At 50.7% G+C, this 27,776-nt stretch overlaps 1 protein-coding gene across 2 annotated transcripts in view; it reads right to left on the reverse strand.

Annotated features, from left to right (window-relative positions):
- LOC142296937 (ribonuclease H1-like) overlaps positions 1–27,776 on the reverse strand; it is a 169,725-nt gene that overhangs the window by 90,657 nt on the left and 51,292 nt on the right. For both annotated transcript variants that reach the window (XM_075341081.1, XM_075341082.1), the window contains exon 3: positions 19,367–19,466. In XM_075341081.1, coding sequence (XP_075197196.1) covers positions 19,367–19,466 — 100 coding nt within the window. The remainder of the gene's footprint in view (positions 1–19,366; positions 19,467–27,776) is intronic.

Genomic DNA, 27,776 nt, shown 5'->3' on the forward strand with positions numbered 1-27,776 from the left:
GCAGGACTTGTGGATGCTTGTAATAATTATGCTAGGAAGGACTGGCTTGTGGGGAGGTGCTGACACAAAGCACAGACTACAGTCTGCCAGGGGTCAGGCCATATCCTCTCTTATCTGAATGGCAGGACCATTTTCTGACCGAGTCTTGTCTCTTGTATCCCATGTGCCTGATTGGCCCGATTGAGCCCGCTAGGCTGTCAGGGCCTAAATTAGGGTATGTGCGCACTAGGCGTTTTTTTCACGCTGCGTTTTTATGTGCGTTTTTCTCTCAAAAAACGCACCCGCGGCTAAAAAACGCATGCGTTTTTGCCGCGATTTGGTGCGTTTTTTGCTGCGTTTTTGCTCACTGCGTTTTTAATCAGTGCACAATGCCATTAAAGATTGTTGATGAAAAAAAAAAAAAGGTCTGATGTCATTTCCTTCTTCAAAATGTTCATTGTATGCAGGAGAGCAGACAGCAGCTGCAGAACTACAAGGCTCAGCATCCTCCATTCACTAGTGTATGCAGGAGAGCAGACAGCAGCTGCAGAACTACAAGGCTCAGCATCCTCCATCCAGGACTGTATGCAGTTTTTTGCCCAAAAAGAAAAAAAAATGACATGGCTTCGCCATATTTTTGTATGCTAGCCGGGTACAGCAGGCAGGTACGGGCTGCCCCCAACCCCCAGCTGCCTATTTGTACCCGGCTGGGAACCAAAAATATAGAGAAGCCCTTTTTTTTTAATTATTTCATGAATTTCATGAAATAATTTAAAAAAAAAAAAAATGACGTGGGCTTCGCCTAATTTTTGAGTCCAGCCGGGTACAACTAGGCAGCTGGGGATTGGAATCCACAGTGCAGGGTGCCCAAGATTTCTGGGCACCCCCACTGCGAATTGCAGTCCGCAGCCACCCCAGAAAATGGCGCTTTCATAGAAGAGCCATCTTCTGGCGCTGTATCCAACTCTTCCAGCTGCCCTGAAGCCGGGTGGCTAGCTAGGTAATAATGGAGTTAGGGCTAGCTGTATATTATCAGCTGGCCCTAAGTTTGAAATTCATGGTGTCACGCCAATATTAGACCCCCGAAGAAGCAACGCAAGCGAAACGCGTTGGGGCTTCTCCCACTGATACTTGGACTTTTGCCCTGGCACTGATTTAGCACTTGCACTTTTTAATGGGTAAGCAGCTTTATGCCATAGACACTTTATTGTATTTGTAGCAAGAGGAACCTCCTCTACTACATTTTCAGGGTGCTGCTTGCCCATTTTTTGTATATGCCTTTACCATATTGGGCTGATGTCCTCTTGTTTTGGGATTGATTGTCTGGGACTGTTCTCCTACCTACCATGTCTTTTTCTATTACTGTGATTTTACCATTGTCTGAATTTGTACTTAATAAACTTATTTAGTTTTTATATCACAAAGACAATGGTCTTGATGATTTTTTCTGATTATGTGGTTGGCCATTTAATACTCCTTCTTTTCTCTCTTCTATTGATGTCAATATTAGACATGGCCACCATGAATTTCTAGTAATGATAAAAAAAAAAAAAAAAACCAACAACCCACAGAAAAATATTTTTATTAGATATAAAACACAACACAATTAGTGACTCCATCTTTATTGAAATAAAGAACCCCCCTCCGCAGTAATCCTGGGTCAGGGTCCCGCGCCGTCCAATCCGGATCCAATATCATCTGATCGGTTTGCTGGAAGGCAAAGCGATCAGATGATGTGTCAGGATCAAGTGCCTGAATCCCATCACACATCAGCTGATTGTATAAAAGCCGATTATACAATCAGCTGATGCATCAGTAGAAAAAAAAAAATAATACTCACTTATGTGCTGTGCTGTGCTGATTACCGGCAGCTCCTGCAGCGATCGATTGGACAGGAGTCTGATCCCGTCCGATCGCTGCAGGAGCTGCCGGTAATCAGCTGATGAAGTCCCCTGACGGCAGGATCAGCTGATAGCCGGCCGGGCGCGAAAAAGCCGGCGAGACTACGATCAGCTGATGCGTCAGGTGACTGCATCAGGTGATCCACCGCCAGGTCCTGCAAGCAAGGTCCTGCCCCGGGGAGACTGCACACAGCCAGAGCGGCGGTACCGAGACAGGGGCTGGGAGCGGGCATGGCACCGGGACCCTGCAGACAGGTGAGTATATATGACATTTTTTTTTTCTACTGTTCACTTTGGTTTTCGCCGCTGCCTCCACCTCCCGCCCAGACATGGCGCCGCACGGAGCTGACATGCACAGGACGGGAGGTGGACGCAGCGGTGACGGTACCGGGAGGATTCATGCTTCTGTGTTTACCAACAGAAGGAATCCTCTTCCTGTACACGTCACTGTAGTACCCACCCCTTGCGTTTATAGCTGCGTTTTTAGTCATAGAAACGCGGCTATATGCGTTTTTCATTGCGTTTTTAACATCTCATTGAATTCAATGAGTGAAAAACGCAGTGGAAAACGCAGAAATAATTGACATGCTGCGTTTTTGTGGTCACCACAAAAACACAGCTAAAAAAAAACGCTGTGTGCGGACAGCACTTATGAAAACCCATTGACATTGCTGGGGAAGCAATGTCACTGCGTTTTCAGCACAAAAACGCGGTAAAAAATGCCGCTAAAAACGCGGCAAAAACGCCTAGTGCGCACATACCCTTAGAGTCCCCGCTTCAGAAAAAAAAACCTGTAGTGTCGCAGAAGGTGCATGGAAGCCTTCTACGCTGAGATCGAAAACACGGCCTAAATTACAGGCTCAGCTCTGGCAAAAGAACCGAAGGGTCATGGTAGGCTCAAAAGAACAGGCCAATCCACAGCTGAAGCTGGGGAATGAGATGGAGATCATGCTCCGAGAGGGACAGAGACTGCATGATGGAGCCGAAAAAAGAAATCAGAATGACCGATGTTGGGGGGACAGAGAGTCCACCATGGACAGACTGAGGGTGTGTTGGGGGGACAGAGAGTCCACCATGGACAGACTGAGGGTGTACCCTGAGAGGAAGGGGGGGCCCTGGACAAAACAAAAAAAGACATGTTACTATATATATGACTGCAGCCCAAAAACCATGTAGAGCCAGCACAAAGCAGAATGATGTAGTGCAGGTGCTATACTCTGTCCTGAAAAAGGTATGATCCAGGAGCACACAATCTGGAGTCAGGAGTGATACTACAGAACTGGGTGAGGTAGCCTCCATCATCTTCGCTCCGTGTAAGGTTATGTTCATACAGGACATTTTTGGTATGGTTTTGGAGGGTTATACATGCTAATAAAAAGCTGCCTTTTACAGTACCAGCCAAGAGATCAAATTTTGCTGACAAAAAAAAAAAAACACAACAAAAACGCCATGTGTGAACAGGTGGGATACAAGAGACAAGACTCCCGTCAGAAAGAAGGGAATTTTGTTACTTACCGTAAATTCCTTTTCTTCTAGCTCCAATTGGGAGACCCAGACGATTGGGTGTATAGCTACTGCCTCCGGAGGCCACACAAAGTATTACACTAAAAAGTGTAAGGCCCCTCCCCTTCTGCCTATACACCCCCCGTGGGATCACGGGCTGCTTCAGTTTTAGTGCAAAAGCAAGAAGGAGGAAAGCCAATAACTGGTTAAACAAATTCACTCCGAAGGAACATCGGAGAACTGAAACCATTCAACATGAACAACATGTGTACCCGAACAACCAAAAATCCCGAAGGAACAGGGGCGGGTGCTGGGTCTCCCAATTGGAGCTAGAAGAAAAGGAATTTACGGTAAGTAACAAAATTCCCTTCTTCTTCGGCGCTCCATTGGGAGACCCAGACGATTGGGACGTCCAAAAGCAGTCCCTGGGTGGGTAAATTAATACCTCAAGTTTGGACTGTAAAAACAGCCCTTCCCTACATGGAGGCAACCGCCGCCTGCAGGACTCTTCTACTTAGGCTGGCATCCGCCTAAGCGTAGGCATGCACCTGATAACGCTTGGTGAAGGTGTGCAGACTCGCCCAGGTAGCCGCCTGGCACACCTGCTGAGCCGTAGCCTGGTGCCGTAATGCCCAGGACGCACCCACGGCTCTGGTAGAATGGGCCTTCAGCCCTGATGGAACCGGAAGCCCAGCAGAACGGTAGGCTTCAAGGATTGGTTCCTTGATCCATCGAGCCAGGGTGGATTTGGCAGCCTGCGACCCCTTGCGCTGACCAGTGACAAGGACAAAGAGTGCATCCGATCGGCGCAGGGGCGCCGTGCGGGAAATGTAGATTCTGAGTGCTCTTCACCAGATCCAACAATGCAAATCCATTTCATATCGATGAAATGGATAAGAACAAAGGGAAGGTAAGGAGATATCCTGATTGTGATGAAAAGGGAATACCACCTTAGGGAGAAAACTCCGGAATCGGGCGCAGCACTACCTTGTCTTGTTGAAACACCAGGAAGGGAGCTTTGGATGACCGCGCTGCTAGCTCGGACACTCTCCGAAGGGACGTGACCGCTACCAGAAAGGCCACTTTCTGTGAAAGTCGAGAAAGTGAAACATCCCTCAGAGGCTCGAATGGCGGCTTCTGGAGAGCAATTAGTACCCTGGTCAGATCCCATGGGTCTAACGGCCTCAGTACGGAGGGACAATGTGACAAACCCCCTGCAGGAACGTGCGTACCTGAGGAAGTCGTGCTAGGCGCTTCTGAAAGAATACAGACAGCGCTGGAACTTGTCCTTTAAGGGAGCCGAGCAACAAACCTGTTTCCCAACCCGATTGCAGGAAGGAAAGACAAGTAGGCAATGCAAATGGCCAGGGAGACAGTCCCTGAGCAGAGCACTAAGGTAAGAATATCTTCCACGTCCAGTGGTAGATCTTGGCAGACGTCGGCTTCCTAGCCCGTCACATGGTGGCAATGACGTCATGAGATAATCCTGAAGACGCTAGGATCCAGGACTCAATGGCCACCCAGTCAGGTTTAGGGCCGTAGGATTCAGATGGAAAAACGGCCCTTGGGACAGTAAGTTTGGCCGGTCTGGTAGTGCCCACGGCTGGCCGACTGTGAGATGCCACAGATCCGGGTACCACGACCTCCTCTGCCAGTCTGGGGCGACGAGGATGGCGCGGCGGCAATCGGAGCTGATCTTGCGTAGCACTCTGGGCAACAGTGCCAGAGGGGGAAACACATAGGGTAGCTGGAACTGCGACCCATCCTGAACTAAGGCGCCTGCCGCCAGAGCTCGTTGATCGTAAGACCACACCATGAAACTCGTGACCTTGGTGCCTAGACGCCATTAGGTCGACGTCCGGCCTCCCCCGAAGGCCCCAGATTTCCTGAAACCCGTCCGGGTGCAGAGACCATTCCCCTGCGTCCATACCCTGGCGACTGAGGAAGTCTGCTTCCCAGTTTTCTACGCCCGGGATGTGAACTGCGGATATGGTGGATGCTCTGTCTTCCACCCACATCAGAGTCCGCCGGACTTCTTGGGAGGCTTGCCGACTGCGTATTCTGCCTTGGTGGTTGATGTATGCTACCGCTGTGGAGTTCTCCGACTGAACTCGGATCTGTTTGCATTCCAGCCACTGCTGGAAGGCTTGCAGGGCAAGATACACTGCTTAGATTTCCAGAACATTGATCTGAAGGGTGGACTCCTGCTGAGTCCACGTACCCTGAGCCCTGTGGTGGAGAAAGACTATTCTCCACCCTGACAGACTCACGTATGTCGTGACCACCGTCCAGGATGGGGGTAGGAAGGACCTTCCTTTTGACAATGAGGTGGGAAGAAGTCACCACTGAAGAGAGTCCTTGACCGTCTGAGAAAGGGAGACGTTCCTGTCTAGGGACGTCGACTTCCCATCGCTTTGGCGGAGAATGTCCCATTGAAGTGGACGCAGATGAAACTGCGCGAAGGGGACTGCCTCCATTGCTGCTACCATCTTCGCTAGGAAGTGGATGAGGCGTCTTAAGGGGTGTGACTGGCCTTGAAGGAGAGACTGCACCCCCGTCTGTAGTGAACGCTGTTTGTCCAGCGGAAGCTTCACTCTCGCTGAGAGAGTATAAAACTCTATGCCAAGATATGTCAGTGATTGGGTCGGTGTCAGATTTAACTTTGAAAAGTTGATGATCCACCCGAAACTCTGGAGAGTCTCCAGCGCAACGTTCAGGCTGCGTTGGCATGCCTCTTGAGAGGGTGCGTTGACAAGTAGATCGTCCAAATAAGGGATCACAGAGTGACCCTGAGAGTGCAGGACTGCTACCACTGCTGCCGTGACCTTGGTGAAAACCCGTGGGGCTGTCGCCAGACCTAAGGGCAGGTCTACGAACTGAAGATGCTCGTCTTCTATAACGAATCGCAGCAAACGCTGGTACTCTGGAGCAATCGGCACGTGGAGATAAGCATCCTGATGTCTCTTGATGCTAGGAAATCTCCTTGAGACCTTGAGGCAATGACGGAGCGGAGGGATTCCATCCGGAACCGCCTGGTTTACACTGCTTTTTGAGCAGTTTTAGGTCTAGAACGGAACGGAAGAGCCGTCCTTTTTTGGCACCACAACCAGATTGGAGGAAAAACCGTGACCTTGTTCCTGAAGAGGAACAGGGATTATCACTCCTTCTGCCTGCAGACGAGCATCGGCTCGGTCGAGAGGTGGGGAAGTTCTGAAGAATCGAGCCGGAGGACGAGAACAAAACTCTATCCTGTACACGTGAGACAAAATGTCTCTCACCCACCGGTCTTTGACCTGTGGCAGCTAAATGCCGCCAAAGCGGGAGAGTCTGCCACCGACCGCTGATGCGGAGAGAGCTGAAAGTCATGAGGAAACCGCCTTGGTAGCGGTTCCTCCGGCTGCCTTCTTTGGGCGTGATTGAGCCCGCCAGGAGTCTGAGTCCCTCTGAGCCTTTTGAGTCCTTTTGGACTAGGAAAATTGGGACCAGCCCGAGCCTGGAAAGGACCGAAACGTCGACTGTCCTTCCTTGGGTTTTGTTTGATCTGGGCTGGTGTAAGGAAGAATCCTTACCCTTGGCCTGTTTAATGATTTCATCCAATCGCTCACCAAACAGTCTGTCACCAGATAATGGCAAACTGGTTAAGCCCTTTTTGGAAGCAGGGGCTGCCTTCCATTCCCTTAACCCCAAGGGTCTGCGCAAAGAAGGGAATTTTGTTACTTACCGTAAATTCCTTTTCTTCTAGCTCCTATTGGGAGACCCAGACGATTGGGTGTATAGTACTGCCTCCGGAGGCCACACAAAGCATTACACTAAAAAGTGTAAGGCCCCTCCCCTTCTGGCTATACACCCCCAGTGGGATCACTGGCTCACCAGTTTTAGTGCAAAAGCAAGAAGGAGGAAAGCCAATAACTGGTTTAAACAAATTCACTCCGAAGTAACATCGGAGAACTGAAAACCATTCAACATGAACAACATGTGTACCCGAAAAACAACCAAAAATCCCGAAGGACAACAGGGCGGGTGCTGGGTCTCCCAATAGGAGCTAGAAGAAAAGGAATTTACGGTAAGTAACAAAATTCCCTTCTTCTTCGGCGCTCCATTGGGAGACCCAGACGATTGGGACGTCCAAAAGCTGTCCCTGGGTGGGTAAAGAAATACCTCATGTTAGAGCTGCAAAGACAGCCCTCCCCTACGGGGAGGCAACTGCCGCCTGCAGGACTCTTCTACCTAGGCTGGCGTCCGCCGAAGCATAGGTATGCACCTGATAATGTTTGGTGAAAGTGTGCAGACTCGACCAGGTAGCTACCTGGCACACCTGTTGAGCCGTAGCCTGGTGTCGTAATGCCCAGGACGCACCCACGGCTCTGGTAGAATGGGCCTTCAGCCCTGATGGAACCGGAAGCCCCGCAGAACGGTAGGCTTCCAGAATTGGTTCCTTGATCCATCGAGCCAGGGTGGATTTTGCAGCCTGCGATCCCTTGCGCTGACCAGTGACAAGGACAAAGAGTGCATCCGAGCGGCGCAGGGGCGCCGTGCGGGAATGTAGATTCTGGGTGTTCTACACCAGATCCAACAATGCAAGCCATTACATATCGATGAAATGGATAAAAGGAAGGTAAGGAGATATCCTGATTGTGATAAAAAGGGGATACCACCTTAGGGAGAAACTCTGGGATCGGACGCAGCACTACCTTATCTTGGTGAACACCAGGAAGGGAGCTTTGGATGACCGCGCTGCCAGTTCGGACACTCTCCGAAGAGACGTGACCGCTACCAGAAAAGCCACTTTCTGTGAAAGTCGAGAAAGTGAAAACATCCCTCAGAGGCTCGAAGGGCGGCTCCTGGAGAGCAAGTAATACCCTGTGCAGATCCCATGGGTCTAACGGCCTCCTGTACGGAGGGACAATGTGATAACCCCCCTGCAGGAACGTGCGTACCTGAGGAAGTCATACTAGGCGCTTCTGAAAGAATACCTACAGCGCTGCGACTTGTCCTTTAAGGGAGCCGAGCGACAAACCTTTTCCCAATCCAGATGCAGGAAGGGAGGAAAAAGGAGACAATGCAAATGGCCAGGGAGACACTCCCGAAGCAGAGCACCAAGATAAGAATATCTTCCACGTCTTGTGGTAGATCTTGGCAGACGTCGGCTTCCTAGCCCGTCTCATGGTGGCAATGACGTCTTGAGATAATCCTGAAGACGCCAGGATCTTGGACTCGATGGCCATACAGTCAGGATCAGGGCCGTAGAATTCAGTGGAAAAAACGGCCCTTGGGACAGTAAGTCTGGCCGGTCTGAGAGTGCCCACGGTTGGCCGACCGTGAGATGCCACAGATCCGGGAACCACGACCTCCTCGGCCAGTCTGGGACGACGAGGATGGCGCGGTGGCAAGCGGAGCTGAGCTTGCGTAGCACTCTGGGCAACAGTGCCAGAGATGGAAACACATAGGGTAGCTGGAACTGCGACCAATCATGAACTAGAGCGCCCGCCGCCAGAGCTCTTTGTTCGTGAGACCGCGCCATGAAATTCGGGACCTTGTTGTTGTGCCGAGACGCCATTAGGTCGACGTCCGGCATCCCCCAGCGGCTACAGATTTCCTGACACCATTCTGGGTGCAGAGGCCATTCCCCTGCGTCCATGCCCAGGCGACTGAGGAAGTCTGCTTCCCAATTTTCTACGCCCGGGATGTGAACTGCGGATATGGTGGATGCTCTGTCTCCCACCCACATCAGAATCCGCCGGATTGCCTGGTAGGCTTGGCGATGCGTGTTCCGCCTTGGTGGGCGATGTATGCCACCGCTGTGGCATTGTCCGACTGAATTCGGATCTGTTTTCCTTCCAGCCACTGCTGGAAGGCTTGCAGGGCAAGATACACTGCCCAGATTTCCAGAACATTGATCTGAAGGATGGACTCCTCTGAAGAGAGTCCTTGACCGTCTGAGAAGGGAGACGTTCCTGTCTAGGGACGTCGACTCCCCAACCCATTGGCAAAGCATGTCCCATTGAAGTGGACGCAGATGAAACTGCGCGAAAGTGACTGCCTCTGCATGAGGCGTCTTAAGGGGTGTGACTGGCCTTGAAGGAGAGACTGCACCCCCGTCTGTAGTGAACGCTGCTTGTCCAGCGGAAGCTTCACTATCGCTGAGGGAGTGTGAAACTCCATGCCCAGATATGTCAGCGATTGGGTCGGTGCCCGATGTAATCTTGAAAAGTTGATGATCCACCCGAAACTCTGGAGAGTCTCCAGCGCCCCTTCAGGCTGTGTTGGCATGCCTCTTGAGAGGGTGCCTTGACAAGTGGATCGTCCCAGTAAGGATCACAGAGTGACCCTGAGAGTGCAGGACTGCTCCCACTGCTGCCCTGAACTTGGTGAAAACCCGTAGGGCTGTCGCCAGACCGAAGGGCAGGGCTACGCACTGAAGATGCTCGTCTTCAATAACGAAACGTAGCAAACGCTAGTGCTCTGGAGCAATCGGCACGTGGAGATAAGCATCCTGATATCTATTGATGCTAGGAAATCTCTTTGAGACATTGAGGCAATGACGGAGCGGAGGGTTACATCCGGAACCGCCTGGCCTTCACGTGCTTGGTGAGCAGTTTTAGTTCCAGAACGGAACGGAAAGAGCCACCCTTTTTGGCACCCCAATCAGATTGGAGGAAAAAACCGTGTCTTGTTCCTGAAGAGGAACAAGGATTACCACTCCTTCTGCCTGCAGAAGAGCATCGGCTCGGTGGGGGGGGGGGGAGTTCTGAAGAATCGAGCCGGAGGACGAGAACAGAGCTCTATCCTGTACACGTGAGACACAATGTCTCTCACCCACCGGTCTGTGACCTGCGGCAGCTAAATGTCGCCAAGCGGGAGAGTCTGCCACCAACCGCGGATGCGGAGAGAGAGAGCTGAAGTCATGAGGAGACCGCCTTGGTAGCGGTTCCTCCTGCAGCCTTCCTTGGGCGTGATTGAGCCCGGCCGGAATTTGAGCCCCTCTGAGCATTTTGAGCCCTTTTGGACGAGGACAATTGGGACCTGCCCGAGCCTGGGAAGGACCGAAACCTCGACTGTCCCCCCAGGACAGCATTACTAGGGTAAGTCGCAATGCAGACATTGCGAGGTTAAGGACACCACCTGCGGCACAGATGTACATGTGCTCAAGACCAGCTGCGCAAGACCAGCTGAAAAAGCTTAGAGTGCCCATACGGCTGCGAATGCCGGAGCAACCGACACGCTGATAGCTTCACAGACAGATTTCAACCAGAGGTCCATCTGTCTGTCAATGGCATCTTTAAGTGACGTCCCATCTCCACTGCAACTATGGATCTAGCCGCAAGCCTGGAGATTGGGGGATCCACCTTTGGACCCTGGGTCCAGCGCTTTACCACGTCAGGGGGAAGGGATAACGTGTATCCTTAATACGTTTGGAGAAAACGCTTATCTGGTAAGCGTGGTGTTTCTGAACTGCTTCTCTGAAGTCAGCGTGGCCAGAAAAGTACTCAATATACGCATGAGATACTGAAAAAGGATTTCTCCTGCTGTAAAGCTGACTCCTCCCCTGGGGGAGCTGAGGGAGCAATATCCAACATTCCATTGATGGACGCTATAAGATCATTCACTATGGCGTCACCATCCGGTGTATCCGGATTGAGAGCGATGTCAGGACCAAAGCCCTGATCAGCTACGTCTGCCTCATCATACAGAGAGTCCTCCCGCTGGGACCTTGACCAGTGATGAAGCCGAGTGCCGCACCCAGCGAGCTAGCTTAGGCTGTCTGGGACTGCCGTCCGTGTCAGAGCCTTCACCCTGGAATGCCTGGGACCCCCCCCGGAGCACTGATTATGTTCCAAATGAGGGTGGCCAGGGAGCATTAATCAAGATTGCCCATGGCCTTGTCTGGACTGCATGACAATCTATCAGCCGAAACTGCAACTCCGTCCCTGTCCCTGGACAGGGTTCACAGGTGGTTCCTTTGGCCACCTCTAGTAGAGACCCCGGCTGACCAAGTGCTACAGGGGTGCATTGCACACAATGGGGGTCAGTGGAACCTGCCGGTGGAACAGTATCCCATGCAGGAAAAGCAGCATAGAAAGCCTGTGTTGCTTTTTTGCTGCTGTATTCTAGCCATCTATGCAATGTATAGCATACAAGCATAAACACTTCAGCACATGCAATACAAGCAGCATAGAAAGCCTGTGCCTTGGCACCCTTGCTTTTTTGCTGCTGTTGTCCAGCCATCTAGGAGAATACAGCCAAGAGTAGCGACCGTACAGTGCAATGTATAGCATACAAGCATAAGTACAAATGAACACTTCAGCACATGCAATACACGCAGCCTATAAAGCCTGTGCCTTGGCGCCCATGCTTTTTTGCTGCTGCTGTCCAGCCCTCTAGGAGAATATAGCCAAGAGTAGCGACCGTACAGTGCAATGTATAGCATACAAGCATAAGTACAAATGAACACTTCAGTACAAGCAGCATAGAAAGCCTGTGCCTTGGCACCCTTGCTTTTTTGCTGCTGTTGTCCAGCCATCTAGGAGAATACAGCCAAGAGTAGCGACCGTACAGTGCAATGTATAGCATACAAGCATAAGTACAAATGAACACTTCAGCACATGCAATACACGCAGCCTATAAAGCCTGTGCCTTGGCGCCCATGCTTTTTTGCTGCTGCTGTCCAGCCCTCTAGGAGAATATAGCCAAGAGTAGCGACCGTACAGTGCAATGTATAGCATACAAGCATAAGTACAAATGAACACTTCAGTACAAGCAGCATAGAAAACCTGTGCCTTGGTACCCATGCTTTTTTGCTGCTGTTGTCCAGCCCTCTAGGAGAATATAGCCAAGAGTAGCGACCGTACAGTGCAATGTATAGCATACAAGCATAAGTACAAATGAACACTTCAGCGCATGCAATACAAGCAGCCTAGAAAAACTGTGCCTTAGCACCCTTGCTTTTTTGCTGCTGTTATCTCGCCATCTAAGATGGGCATATAGCCAAAGATAGCGACCGTACAGTGCAATGTATAGCATACAAGCATAAACTACAAATGGACACTTCGCTATTTAGTGGGGTCAGCACTTCAGGTGCTGCTTACCGCCCGCCTATAACGCGGGTGTGTGGTCGCCAGAGCCCTGTGAGTGGTTGCCCAGAGCATGTCTCCGTTCCCCAGCTCGGACTGCGTGCAGGAATAGCTGCCGGCGTCCTTCTCCAGCTCGTGTGACGAGGGGCGGGCCGTGGGCGTGCCCCAGACAAGAGCGGGAAACTGGCGTCCCACTGTGTCCAGTGAAGGGGGCTGGAGAATGCAAAGCAGACTCCAGCCCTCGGCGCTGACTGTCTGTACAGCGTCCCGCCCCTCCCCTGACTGGCAGGGCTGGAGGCGGGAACGAAACGAAAACTAGGCCGCAAAGCCGGGGACTCTAGTAATAAGCGCGGCCGTCCATGTGCACGGCCAGCGCGGAAGTCCCCGGCGCACCACAAGTCCCAGCCGCGCCACAATGTAAAAAACACCCAGCAGCGGCCGGCGCGGCAGTTCCCAATACATAAAGTCACTCAGCAAAGCTGTAGTGAATAATAGCACGAGCGCTCCGCGCTGTTGCCCCCGGCGCACTAACACTCCCAGCAATGCTGGTGTGTGTGTGCGCGCTTGCCCGGGGACACAGAGTACCTTAATGTAGCAGGGCCTGTCCCTGACGATACTCAGCTCCATATCCAGCAGGTTCTCTGGGTCTGTGGATGGAGCCCGGTCTCAGTGCCTGGAGACCTGTAAGATCCCACTTCGCCCAGAGCCCTGAGGGGGGATGGGGAAGGAAAACAGCATGTGGGCTCCAGCCTCCGTACCCGCAATGGGTACCTCAACCTTAACAAACACCCGACAAAAGTGGGGTGAGAAGGGAGCATGCTGGGGGCCCTAGTATGGGCCCTCTTTTCTTCCATCCGACATAGTCAGCAGCTGCTGCTGACTAAACAGTGGAGCTATGCGTGGATGTCTGACCTCCTTCGCACAAAGCAGAAAACTGGTGAGCCAGTGATCCCACTGGGGGTGTATAGCCAGAAGGGGAGGGGCCTTACACTTTTTAGTGTAATGCTTTGTGTGGCCTCCGGAGGCAGTACTATACACCCAATCGTCTGGGTCTCCCAATGGAGCGCCGAAGAAACCACGGAGTTGGCATACGCCACCGGCGTACGGCTCGTAGAGTCCAGGACAGCATGAATAGCGTAAGTCGCAATGCATGCGAGGTTAAGGACGCCACCTGCGGCACAGATGTACGTGTGACAGTGTCTATCTGCGCAAGACCAGCTGAAATAGCTTGGAGTGCCCATACGGCTGCGAATGCCGGAGCAAACGACACGCCGATAGCTTCACAGACAGATTTCAACCAGAGGTCCATCTGTCTGTCAATGGCATCTTTAAGTGAAGTCCCATCTTCCACTGCAACTATGGAGGATGGCGCGGCGGAGAAAAGCTTGTCTGGATAAGCGTAGTGTTTCTGGACTGCTCCTCTGAGTCAGATAGGCCCAAAAAGTACTGAATTTACGCTTGGGATACCTGAAATGGAATTTCTCCTGCTGAAGCTGCCTCCTCCACTGGAGGGGCTGAGGGAGAAATATCCACCAGTGTATTGATGGGCGCTATGAGATCATTCACCATGGCGTCCCGTTAGGAGCATCCAGAATGAAAGCGGTCTCAGGATCAGAAACCTGACCAGCTACCTCATCATACAGAGAATCCTCTCGCTGAGACCCTGACCAGTGTGTGAAGTCGAGGGTCTCTCCCAGCGAGCTCGCTTAGGCTGTCTGGGACTGTCGTCCGTGTCAGAGCCTTCAGTCTGGGATGTATGGGACCCCTTTGGAGCACGGATTAGTTCCAACTGAGGGAGACCGGGGAGTCTTGATTCAACAATGCTCTTGGTCTGAGTCACCGCCCTGGACTGCAAAGTTGCTAGAATTTTGTTCATAGTCCAAGACATTTTATCAGCAAAAAAACTGCAAACTCTGTCCTCTGGACAGTTTCACAGGTGGCCCTCTCTGGGCCACCACTAGCAGAGACTCTACCCATTAGGGGTTAGTGGAACCTGCCGGTAAAAACAGCCTCACGTGCGGTACAGACAGCATAGAAAGCCTGTGCCTTGGCCCCATTGCTCTATGCTGACGACATGCTGTTGTCTCCTCAGAGCTATCTAGGGGTATATCGCCAAGAAGCGACCGTACAGCCACAATTCTCAGCCGCGCCGCAGCCTCCAGCGCGGCAGTTTCCCACAGATAAACTCACTCAGCTAAGCTGCAGTGAGTATAGTCCAAGCGCGCAGCGCTGTTGTCCTCGGCGCACTAACACGCCCAGCAATGCTGGCGTGTGTCTGTGTATGGTCTTGCAAATATAAGTACAAGGATAAAGTACACAAAAAAAAACAAAACACTGTGGCAATAGTGGGGTCAGCACCAAGGTGCTGCTTACCGCCCGCATAAGCGGGTAAGTGGTCGCCAGAATCCCTTTGCTGGGTCTCCCAGAGCCTGTGTCCGTTCTCCAGCTTAGATTGCCTGCAGGAATGGCTGCCGGCGTCCTGTGAAGAGGGGCGGGCCGTGGGCGTGCCCCAGACAAGAGCGGGAAACTGGCGTCCCCCTGTGCCCAGTGAGAGGGCTGGAGTATGTAAATAAGACTCCAGCCCTCGGCGCTGATCATTGTACAGCTTCTCGCCCCTTCCCTGACTGGCAGGGTTGGGGGCGGGAACGAAGCGTAACTAGGCCGCAAAAGCCGGGGACTAGATTTATAAGCGCTGCCGTCGTCAAAGCGCGGCAGCGCGAAAGTCCCCGGCACACCACAAGTCTCAGCCGCGCCGCAGCTTCTAGCAGCGGCTGGCGCGGTAGTTCCCGACACATAAACTCACTCAGCTAAGCTGCAGTGAGTAAAGCCCAAGCGCGCAGCGCTACTGTCCCCGGCGCACTAACACACCCAGCAACGCTGGAGTGTGTCTGTGCATAGACTGTACGGGGACACAGAGTACCTTAACGTTGCAGGGCCTGTCCCTGACGATACTCCGCTCCATTCCAGCAGGATCTCCGGGTCTGTGGATGGAGCCCGGCCTCAGAGCCTGGAGGCCGGTAAGATCCCACTTCACCAGAGCCCTTCAGGGGGATGGGGAAGGAAAACAGCATGTGGGCTCCAGCCTCCGTACCCGCAATGGGTACCTCAACCTTAACAAACACCGCCGACAAGAGTGGGGTGAGAAGGGAGCATGCTGGGGGCCCTAGTATGGGCCCTCTTTTCTTCCATCCGACATAGTCAGCAGCTGCTGCTGACTAAAACAGTGGAGCTATGCGTGGATGTCTGACCTCCTTCGCACAAAGCATAAAACTGAAGCAGCCCGTGATCCCACGGGGGGTGTATACGCAGAAGGGGAGGGGCCTTACACTTTTTAGTGTAATACTTTGTGTGGCCTCCGGAGGCAGTAGCTATACACCCAATCGTCTGGGTCTCCCAATGGAGCGCCGAAGAAATGGTCCTGCCATTCAGATGTGAGAGGATATGGCCTGACCCCTGGCAGACTGTGGTCTCTGTGTTTTGTGCCAGGACGATAGAGAGGCCCATCCCCCTGTGTTTCTCTGTGTGTATGCGAAAAGAGAGAAAGATTATCTAAAAAAAAAAATTACCATAAGCAGAGGCAGAGCCTCAGGCAGTGTATGTCTCCTACATGAAACAAAGCTACAAAAAGGCTGTCCACTTCTTGTACATTTATGGGCTATCCTTAGGATAGGTCATCAATGTCTGATCATAGGAACTCCGGCACACTCACTATCACCCTTAGAGACACAGAAAGTCGGAAAACATGAAACTGATATCTAAATCCTTTTCTTTTTATTTTGTAGTGAAAAAATGTGTCAAAAAGTGCTGTACAATGGTCCGCCAATCACAACGTTTCGGCCAATTTGGCCTTCTTCAGGTCGGACGGGCTTAAGGATAGAAGGACATAAAGTGGATGAATATGCACAGGACACTATTGTTAGACCAATGCTGAAGTGCTGTATGGATTAGGGAATGCAAGTTAGTCAGTATCGGGATATACTATACGTAGAAGGTAGCAGGTGGCACTGTTATCAAGGCTTATGAGTCCCAAACATTGTATTTAATCAATAGTATGGTAGTGCAAGATCATACGCAAAGGGTCTGGATTACATTGAGGCCAACACCTCAGTGATCCATAGTATGTGGATAGGTCTCTGACGTGGTCAGACGTCTAAGATGGCCTGTTAAATATGGTGATTCCCATTGATGACTGGAGTAATGTATGGGGACCAGGGATGAAAAAGCCACAGTGTGGTCATGTGCCTGCGTGGTGTCAGGGGTGAACCGCACGTCCTATGACCCATAGGACGTGCGGTTCACCCCTGACACCACGCAGGCACATGCTACCCGGACTCCCACCACTGTACCTCTAGGACCCCTATCCAGACTAAATACCAGTGGAGTCTCAGTCAGGTAGTTACCTAAACCAACATCGATTCCTTTTAAGTGCTGACAAATGTGACCACACTGTGGCTTTTTCATCCCTGGTCCCCATACATTACTCCAGTCATCAATGGGAATCACCATATTTAAAAGGCCATCTTAGACGTCTGACCACGTCAGAGACCTATCACGGTCACGGGCACTATCAGTTGACGGGGCAGCTAACGATTATCTTCGGCTGCGGAAGGCTGGATCTCTGCCCATCACACATTGATGACCTAAGGAAAAGTAGTGGACAAGACCTTCAACTGGTTTAGCCTGGTCTCTGCATGTGGGGAGAGTGAACTTTTTCTTTATGTGTAATTCTCAATGTCAGCCACCTGGTGGCAGCAGCATACACCCATGATTTCCAGCGTCCCTTAGTGAAGCAACTGAGAAAATATTTTTACATATTTGAATCGCCATTATTGGACTGACATGAGATTTATATTGCCATTTCACCATACAATAAACGCCATAAAGATAGAAACCTACAAAAAAACAATGCCGGAATTGCAGGGTTTCCCTAATTTACTGTAAATGCAAAAAAATTCAGAAATAAGCTCTCATCTTGCCAAGTTGACAGAAGAGTAAGATAAAAGAAAAATCAAACAAGCAAAAACAGAAATTCACCCAGTCATGAAGAAAAATCAAAATCATAAAAAAATTTGCTGTGCATACATTTTTTTTTGTCAGCGTTTTGGTTTTTTTTTTACAAAAGTTTGTGACAAAAAAGAAGCAGCATGTTCATTCTTTGTTGCATTTTTGTCATCATTTGTCACCCATTGAAATCAAAGAGGGTATCAAAAACGCAAAAAAAACCCCCGCATGGTTACAAATTGGTGCGTTTGGCATGCGTTTTACCTGCGGTTTTGTCAATAAAAATGCAGCTCACCAACTTAGATCCAGAATGACAAAATCAATGCTGGAGTGATTTTGGCATGTCGGTGTCTCTGTCCCTCTCCAAAGCACTACATACTCACCGATCACCGGCTGTCCCACTGCTCCCGCATCTTCTTCCGGACCCGCTCATTAGCCTCATACATATTTACCCCCGTCTGTGATTGGTTGCAGTCAGACAGCTGTCACGCAGCATGGGGGCTCGTCTTGACTGCAACCAATCAGCCGCCGGTGGGCGTGTCTACATCGAACAGCACAACTGAAGAGAGTCGCTCTATCAGCGGTGCCGTTACTCAGGTTAGCCGCTGTCCCAGTTGGAGTCCTCCACCTGTGACAGCAAATCACCCAAGTGACTGAAGAGATCAGCGCGATCAGGGGTGCCATAACTCAGGTGATTTGCGTCACAGCTGGCATTGTCCACCAGTGGGCACAAATAAGGGCCGCGACTATAGTAACCCGCAGCTGGAGGACTCACGGGAGTGACAGCATCGCCGATTGCACGACTCACTTCAGTAGCTGCCTGAACCTCACAGCAGTGAACCTGTGAAGTCATTGCTGCGACACACGCCTTATTGTGGGACCCGTAGTTGTGACGTCAGGGGTTCTTTCTGATCGCTGCGGCTCTGTCTGCACTCACAGGTGTCAGTCCTACTGTATGGCCGCTGGCTGTGACAGGACAGAAATCTAGCATTGCTGGAAGCTTCGTGGGACCTCGTGTGGATTACTTCGGACCTGGAGGGGTGTTTGGGGGTTAATAAAGTGGTGAAAGAGGGGGCTTTTTATTTTATTTCAAATAAAAGATTTTTTGGCGGTTTGTGGTTATTTACTTTCACTTACAGATTATTGATGCGGGGTATCTCATAGACGCCTGACATCACTAACCTAGGGCTTTTATTGGCAGCTATGGGCTGCCATTAATCCCTTATTACCCCGATTGCCACCGCATCAGGGCAATCAGGAAGAGCTGGGTCCAGGGCCAAAATTGGTGTGTTTTATGGATGCGCCACTTCTGGGGTGGCTGTGGGCTGCTATTATTAGGCTGGAAAGGGCCAAATAACAATGGCCCTTCCCACCCTATTAATATCAGCCCCCGTTGTTTGCTGTACTTTGGCTGGTATTTTTTTAATAAATCAAATAATAAAAAAAAAGTGTGGGATCCACTCTATTTTTCATAACCAGCCAAGGTACAGCAGACAGCTGAGGGTTGCAGCCTGTAGCTAATGCTGTTCCTGTGCTGGATATGTTAAAAAAACAGCTAGCCAAGCTGACTATCCCTCTATCAAGCTATTTTGTTATTTCTGTGTATTCTGTTCTTTCTTATTATCTAATCTATATATTCTTTAAATCCACCTTGTAATTTTTTTTCTATCTATCATCTATTCTATCTATCCATTATCCTATCCTATTTTGTCTGTCCTTTAAAAAAAAACATAATAACAAAATCGCAACAAAAACGCATCATGAACACTTCAAAAACGCACCTACATTACAAGCATTTTTTGTTACATTTCCAGGATCTCTCTGTTAAGGTGCAGTTTTGGTTGCAGTTTGTGTGCAGAAACAACTGCAGCGTGCGCATGTAGCCTAATAGCAATTACTGGAATGACTCACAGAGGATTTTGAGGACCCCAATAAACACCAATTCCACCTTCTGCTCCAGATTTTCCATTGTTTAAACAGCACCCATCTGTATAGACATCTGCTGATCTTCCTGTAGAGAAAAATATGTCTATTTAAAACATGAAATATTTCAGTCTATCTTTCATGGTAAACTAATTTTCGGTAATATAGAGTATGTGATCACATGTCTAAAAGGGCTAGTTCACACAACCATATTTTCTGTGCAAGTGCAGTCGGTAGAAGAAAAGGGGCCGCACTCAGGCCAATATTATTAAATGGGGAACTGCAGATTAATGATTTTTTTTTGTCACACAGAGTCTGAGCACAAAAGAAAAATAACTAAAATTGCAGCATGTCATCTGTATATACCAGGGGTGGGGAACCTTTTTTCTGCCGGGGACCATTTGAAAATCTCTACCATAATTCGGGGGCCGCACAAAATGATCAACTTGAAAATTACCCTGCTTCTACTCCTTGGTGCAGCTGTGATATTAGGCGATATTGAACTTGTTGCTTCTCAACTGCTTTTCCAGGTTTGAGTCAGTTGGGACTGCTGTATATACATCATAGGAAGGGATGGAGCATATACATCACAGGAGACGCTGGGGGAATATACATCACAGGAGGGGATGGAGCATATACATCACAGGAGATGCTGGGGGCATATACATCACAGGAAGGGATGGAGCATATACATCACAGGAAATGCTGGGGGCATATACATCACAGGAAGGGATGGAGCATATACATCACAGGAAATGCTGGGGGAATATACCTCACAGGAGGGGATGGGGGCACATACCTCACAGGAGGGGATGGGGGCACATACCTCACAGGAGGGGATGGGGGCACATACCTCACAGGAGGGGATGGGGGCACATACCTCACAGGAGGGGATGGGGGCACATACCTCACAGGAGGGGATGGGGGCACATACCTCACAGGAGGGGATGGGGGCACATACCTCACAGGGGAGGGTTGGAGGAATATACCTCACAGGGGAGGGTTGGAGGAATATACATCACTAGGGAGGTTGGGGGCATATACATGACTGGAGAGGCTGGGGGCATAGACATCAAAGGAAACGCCGAGGGAAAATACATCATTGGGGAGGGCTGGGAGAAATATACATCACTAGGTAAGCTATGGGGCATAGACATGGCTGAGGTACATACATCATTGGTGGGGAGTATAGACATAGCTGTGGGGGCACAAACATTGATGGGGGTATATACACGTCACTAGGGAGGCACATACATCACTGGGGAGGGCTGGGAGGAATATACATCACTAGGGTGCATAGACATAGCTGTGGGGCAAAAACATAGCTGGGGGCACAGGGAGCAAGTGGGGTACGCCAGAGGGGCACCGAGAGCACCTGGGGGGATGCCAGAGGGGCACAGAGAGCACCTGGGGGGATGCCAGAGGGGCACAGAGAGCACCTGGGGGGATGCCAGAGGGGCACCGAGAGCACCTGGGGGGATGCCAGAGGGGCACCGAGAGCACCTGGGGGGATGCCAGAGGGGCACCGAGAGCACCTGGGGGGATGCCAGAGGGGCACAGAGAGCACCTGGGGGGATGCCAGAGGGGCACAGAGAGCACCTGGGGGGATGCCAAAGGGGCACAGAGAGCACCTCGGGGGATGCCAAAGGGGCACAGAGAGCACCTGGGGGGATGCCAAAGGGGCACAGAGAGCACCTGGGGGATGCCAAAGGGGCACAGAGAGCACCTGGGGGATGCCAGAGAGCACCTGGGGAGCACAGTCAGACCTGGGAGACGCTGGGATACCCATTCCTCTTTTGCAGGACGGGAGCACATCCTACCCCACCCACAAATAAGTCCTCATGCTGGCACTGGGTCAGTATGTGGACATAATCCTTCAGTGTAGGAATCACAGCTGTGAAACTTAAAGGGCTAGTGGCCAGCAACATGCGTCTGCCACTCCAGCATTGTAGTTCCTGGGAGTCTGTCCAGGGGCCACAAAAAAAAAATCTTTGCAGGATGCATATGGCCTGAGGGCCCGAAGGTATACACGATGCAGCAGCACACCATGGTGCAGCAGCACACCGCAATTAATGAAAACATGAACTTAAATATTGTTATAAATGTTAAAAACATAAGGTTCTTAGTTAGCAATTTTTGATCAAAGAGCGCAAAAGCCAGCCAACCACATCAAGGTGTACCTTTTAATATAGATGATCCCTAAACTTCATTGTGCTACTTTTCCATGAGCTAAAACAGCCTCATCTGAATGGGGAGTTAAAAGTGAACCAGGCCTAGCTCGCACTTAAAATCTTGTGTGAAAAAGAAGGGTGGACAAGGGTGCTGAGCCCTGGAGGGGGACAACACCTAACGAAGTACCACATGTTTGCAAAATTGGAGTTCACGTATTCATTAATCGCAGTGTGCTGCCGCACAGTGTACGTGTTTGTTTGTATATTGGCCACATAGCGGATTTGTGCACCTGCACATTAATTCAATACAAAAAGAGTGTGGGTCTTATATTATTTATTAGTTCCATGTGAGTCAAAACGAGACTTGCCCAATACAGTCTATGAGGGTGGACAAAAAAAAACCGGATTCCATACAGATCCACCATATTATGTTGTAAGGTTATACACTTGGGCAGAGAAGATAAAAAATGTATGTCACGCTCCCCGGGTCCTCGGCTCCCCTCCCCGGGTCCTCTGCTCCGCTCCCCGGGTCCTCAGCCCCGCTCCCCGGCTCACCTGCCACGCTCCCCGCTCTCCAGCCTCCGGTGCCCGTCCTTCCCAGGCCCCCTGGTCTCCGATCCCGGCGCCCGACGGCTTCCCAGGCCCTGGCCGGCTCCCCTGCGTCCTCCTCTCAGCTTCCTTCCCTGGCTTCTGGCACCCGGGCTGCGCGCATGCGCATTAGGGCGCGCGCGGTCACTGACCCTTTCTTAAAGGGCCAGCGTCCATTAACAGGAAATGAGGCTAAACAGGTACAGGGTATAAAGGGGGTTATTGTCCAAGGGGGCGGGGCCTGATCTTCGTGTTTTCCAAGCTAGGAGTCAGGTCTCCTTGTGTCTTCTTGCCATACTCACGTATCTCTCTTCTAGAGCTGATCCTGCCTCGCCATCCGGTCCTGCTGAATCCCGAACCCCGCACGCTGTCCGTCTGCCATCTGACAGTGCGTACCCTCTCGGATCCCTGCGGTGACCCGTCATCTCGCTCCAAAGGTTCCGGACCCCGCCTGACATCATCTCGGCTTCCGAACCTGAGCTACGTCACCCGGACTACCATCTGTGACTCCGTGGTCCCAGGGACTTCTCCGTTACACTCACTTGCACGGACTGTTCTGCTGCCCATAGTGCTTCAGCTACCGGACTCCTTACCACCATCTTAGAGTTCGGCCCAGTGGATCCACCTCCTGGGTCTGCCCGACCGCCTGGCCCTGACAATGTAATTATGTTCTAAATTTTAATACCTAGAGAAAACAATCACTGAAAATGACTTTGATGTATGGCAACCTCAACTGTGACCAGTGTCAGGCAGCTGCTGCCAAGGCTTAAAAAATTATTAATAATAATAATAATAATAAGCATTAAAAGAGGCCTCTAGACACTCAGGCTGGGGTCACACATGCGTATAAAATAATCAGTCCCATTCTCATCCAGAAAAGTTGGACACATTTTTCCTACTTGTCATACATGTGCTGTTTCTATACAACTTTTGTATCTTACTCAGCAGCTATTAACCCCTTCACAACCCTTGACGTATCTGTACGTCATGGAACAGTTTCTGACATATGACATACAATTACGTCATGGCGATGGCGGGGGTTCCTGCACTGTACCCCCGAGATCGCCGCCGGATCACTGGCTCATCTTACAGCTGGCACCCAGTTCTTACTAACAGGAGCGGTGCACACGCCATTCTCGGCAGATTAACCCCCTAAATGCTTAGATCAATGTGATCGCAGCATTCAGGAGACAGGGATCGCCTTTTTCCCTAGTGATCAGGTCCCTGTAATGTGATCACTGGGACCCGATCGCGAACATGGTAACCAAAGGTCGTCACCATGACAATCCCGGGTTACTGAGCTATGGCAAGCCTCACAGACCATGCCATCCACTGCAGTGGATTAAATCACTGAAAGATAAGGGGGCCAAGTAAAAAAAAAAAAGTTTGAAAAAATATCAAGAATGTAAAAAAAATCTGAAAATAAAGAAAAGAAATTCTAATAAATATGTAAATGTGAAAAAAACCCTCACAAAAAAAAAGTACACATATTTGGTATTGCCACGTACGTACAACCCGATCTATAAAACTGTCACGCTAGTTAACCCCTTCAGTGAACACTGTAAAAAAAAAAAAAAATTGCAAAAACTGACAAAAAAAAATTTAGTTTCAAACAAATCCAGCATCCAAAAAACTATGTAAAAAATAAAAAACTTTATTCCAAAACCATTAAAATCTTCACAAAGGAAAATTGCATCAGGTAAAAAACTTTAGGATATATCAAAGTTGTTCAATTTTTTTCATTTTCACAGCTCAACGTTGTAAAATTGTGTGAAGACCCCAGGGTTCCAGGTGCTAACCAACCATCTAGATAAATTCCTTGAGCGCTCTAGTTTACAAAATGGGGTCACTTGTGGGAGAGCTTTAGGCTATGTGCGCACTTTGCTTTTTACCTGCTTTTTCAACTGCAGCGTTTAATGCCAAAATGGTTATGTTCTGCTTTTCAAGCAAAGTCTATGGGAATTTGGGTTTCTTGTCCGCACTTTGCAGTTCAAACTGCAGCCTTTTTGTTGCAGAACTTTGGTCAAAAACTCAGCTTTGCAGGGCAAAACCCAAATGGCAAAAACAAAAACATGACAATTGTTTTTGCCATTTGGGTTTTGCCCTGCAAAGCTGAGTTTTTGACCAAAGTTCTGCAACAAAAAGGCTGCAGTTTGAACTGCAAAGTGCGGACAAGAAACCCAAATTCCCATAGACTTTGCTTGAAAAGCAGAACACAACCATTTTGGCATTAAACGCTGCAGTTGAAAAAGCAGGTAAAGAAGGGAATTTTGTTTACTTACCGTAAATTCCTTTTCTTCTAGCTCCAATTGGGAGACCCAGACAATTGGGTGTATAGCTATGCCTCCGGAGGCCACACAAAGTATTACACTAAAAGTGTAAAGCCCCTCCCCTTCAGCCTATACACCCCCCGTACTGCTACGGGCTCATCAGTTTTGGTGCAAAAGCCAGAAGGATGAAAAAATTATAAACTGGTTTAAAGTAAATTCAATCCGAAGGAATATCGGAGAACTGAAACCATTTAACATGAACAACATGTGTATACAAAAAACAGGGGCGGGTGCTGGGTCTCCCAATTGGAGCTAGAAGAAAAGGAATTTACGGTAAGTAAACAAAATTCCCTTCTTCTTTGTCGCTCCTAATTGGGAGACCCAGACAATTGGGACGTCCAAAAGCAGTCCCTGGGTGGGTAAATAATACCTCATAATAAAGCCGTAACGGCTCCGTCCTACAGGTGGGCAACTGCCGCCTGAAGGACTCGCCTACCTAGGCTGGCATCTGCCGAAGCATAGGTATGCATCTGATAGTGTTTCGTGAAAGTGTGCAGGCTCGACCAGGTAGCTGCCTGACACATCTGCTGAGCCGTAGCCTGGTGTCGCAAGGCCCAGGACGCTCCCACGGCCCTGGTAGAATGGGCCTTCAGTCCTGAGGGAACCGGAAGCCCCGAGGAACGGTAAGCTTCGAGAATTGGTTCCTTGATCCACCGAGCCAGGGTTGATTTGGAAGCTTGTGTCCCTTTACGCTGGCCAGCGACAAGGACAAAGAGTGCATCGGAGCGGCGCAGGGGCGCCGTACGAGAAATGTAGAGTCTGAGTGCTCTCACCAGATCTAACAAGTGCAAATCCTTTTCACATTGGTGAACTGGATGAGGACAAAACGAGGGTAAGGAGATGTCCTGATTGAGATGAAAAGTGGGCAAGGCAAATGGCCAGGGAGAAAACGCCTGAGCAGAGCACCACGACAGGAATATTTTCCACGTCCTGTGGTAGATCTTGGCGGACGTTGGTTTCCTAGCCTGTCTCATAGTGGCAATGACCTCTTGAGATAATCCTGAAGACGCTAGGATCCAGGACTCAATGGCCACACAGTCAGGTTGAGGGCCGCAGAATTCAGATGGAAAAACGGCCCTTGAGACAGCAAATTTGGTCGGTCTGGCAGTGCCCACGGTTGGCCAACCGTGAGATGCCACAGATCCGGGTACCACGACCTCCTCGGCCAGTCTGGAGCGACGAGGATGGCGCGGCGGCAGTCGGCCCTTATCTTGCGTAACACTCTGGGCAACAGAGCCAGAGGAAGAAACACATAAGGAAGCTGAAACTGCGACCAATCCTGAACTAAGGCGTCTGCCGCCAGAGCTCTGTGATCTTGAGATCGAGCCATGAATGTTGGGACCTTGTTGTTGTGCCGTGACGCCATTAGGTCGACGTCCGGCATCCCCCAGCGGCAACAGATCTCCTGAAACACGTCCGGGTGAAGGGACCATTCCCCTGCGTCCATGCCCTGGCGACTGAGAAAGTCTGCTTCCCAGTTTTCTACGCCCGGGATGTGAACTGCGGAGATGGTGGATGCTGTGGCTTCCACCCACAGCAGAATCCTCCGGACTTCCTGGAAGGCTTGCCGACTGCGTGTCCCACCTTGGTGGTTGATGTAAGCCACCGCTGTGGAGTTGTCCGACTGAATTCGGATCTGCTTGCCTTTCAGCCACTGCTGGAACGCTTTTAGGGCAAGATACACTGCCCTGATCTCCAGAACATTGATCTGAAGTGAGGACTCTTGCTGAGTCCACGTACCCTGAGCCCTGTGGTGGAGAAAAACTGCTCCCCACCCTGACAGGCTCGCGTCCATCGTGACCACCGCCCAGGATGGGGGTAGGAAGGATTTCCCTTTCGATAATGAGGTGGGAAGAAGCCACCACCGAAGGGAAGCTTTGGTTGCTTGAGAGAGGGAGACGTTCCTGTCTAGGGACGTCGGCCTCCTGTCCCACTTGCGTAGGATGTCCCATTGAAGAGGACGCAGGTGAAACTGCGCGAAAGGGACTGCTTCCATTGCTGCCACCATCTTCCCCAGGAAGTGCATGAGGTGCCTCAAGGGGTGTGACCGACCTTGAAGGAGAGATTGTACCCCTGTGTGTAGTGAACGCTGTTTGTCCAGCGGAAGCTTCACTATCGCTGGAAGAGTATGAAACTCCATGCCAAGATATGTCAGTGATTGGACCGGTGTCAGATTTGACTTTGGAAAATTGATGATCCACCCGAAACTCTGGAGAATCTCCAGAGTAACGTTGAGGCTGTGTTGGCATGCCTCTTGAGAGGGTGCCTTGACCAGCAGATCGTCTAAGTAAGGTATCACTGAGTGACCCTGAGAGTGGAGGACCGCAACTACTGTAGCCATGACCTTGGTGAAAACCCTTGGGGCTGTCGCCAGGCCAAACGGCAGTGCCGCGAACTGAAGGTGTTCGTCTCCTATGGCGAAGCGCAAGAAGCGCTGATGCTCTGGAGCAATTGGTACGTGGAGATAAGCATCCTTGATATCGATCGATGCTAGGAAATCTCCTTGGGACATTGAGGCGATGACGGAGCGGAGGGATTCCATCCGGAACCGCCTGGTCCTTACGTGTTTGTTGAGCAGTTTTAGGTCCAAAACAGGACGGAAGGACCCGTCCTTCTTTGGAACCACAAACAGGTTGGAGTAGAAACCGTGACCCTGTTGCTGAAGAGGAACCGGGACCACCACTCCTTCTGCCTTCAGAATGCCCACCGCCTGCAGAAGAGCCTCGGCTCGCTCGGGAGGCGGAGATGTTCTGAAGAATCGAGTCGGAGGACGAGAGCTGAACTCTATCCTGTAACCGTGAGCCAAAATGTCTCTCACCCAACGGTCTTTTACTTGTGGCAGCCAGGTGTCGCAAAAGCGGGAGAGCCTGCCACCGACCGAGGATGCGGTGTGAGGAGGCCGTAAGTCCTGAGGAAGCCGCCTTGGTAGCGGCACCTCCGGCGGTCTTTTTAGGGCGTGATTTAGACCGCCATGCGTCGGCGTTCCTCTGATCCTTCTGAGGCCATTTGGACGAGGAGAATTGTGACCTGCCCGCACCCCGAAAGGACCGAAACCTCGACTGTCCCCTCCTCTGTTGGGGTGTTTTTGGTTTGGCCTGGGGTAAGGATGTTTCCTTTCCCTTGGATTGTTTGATGATTTCATCCAATCTCTCACCAAACAAACGGTCGCCAGAAAATGGCAATCCAGTTAAGCACTTTTTGGAAGCCGAATCTGCCTTCCATTCCCGCAGCCACAAGGCCCTGCGTATTACCACCGAATTGGCGGCTGCAACCGCCGTACGGGTCGCAGAGTCCAGGACAGCATTAATA

The sequence above is a fragment of the Anomaloglossus baeobatrachus genome, chromosome 3, assembly GCF_048569485.1.
Source record: "Anomaloglossus baeobatrachus isolate aAnoBae1 chromosome 3, aAnoBae1.hap1, whole genome shotgun sequence".
Taxonomy (NCBI): Eukaryota; Metazoa; Chordata; class Amphibia; order Anura; family Aromobatidae; genus Anomaloglossus; species Anomaloglossus baeobatrachus.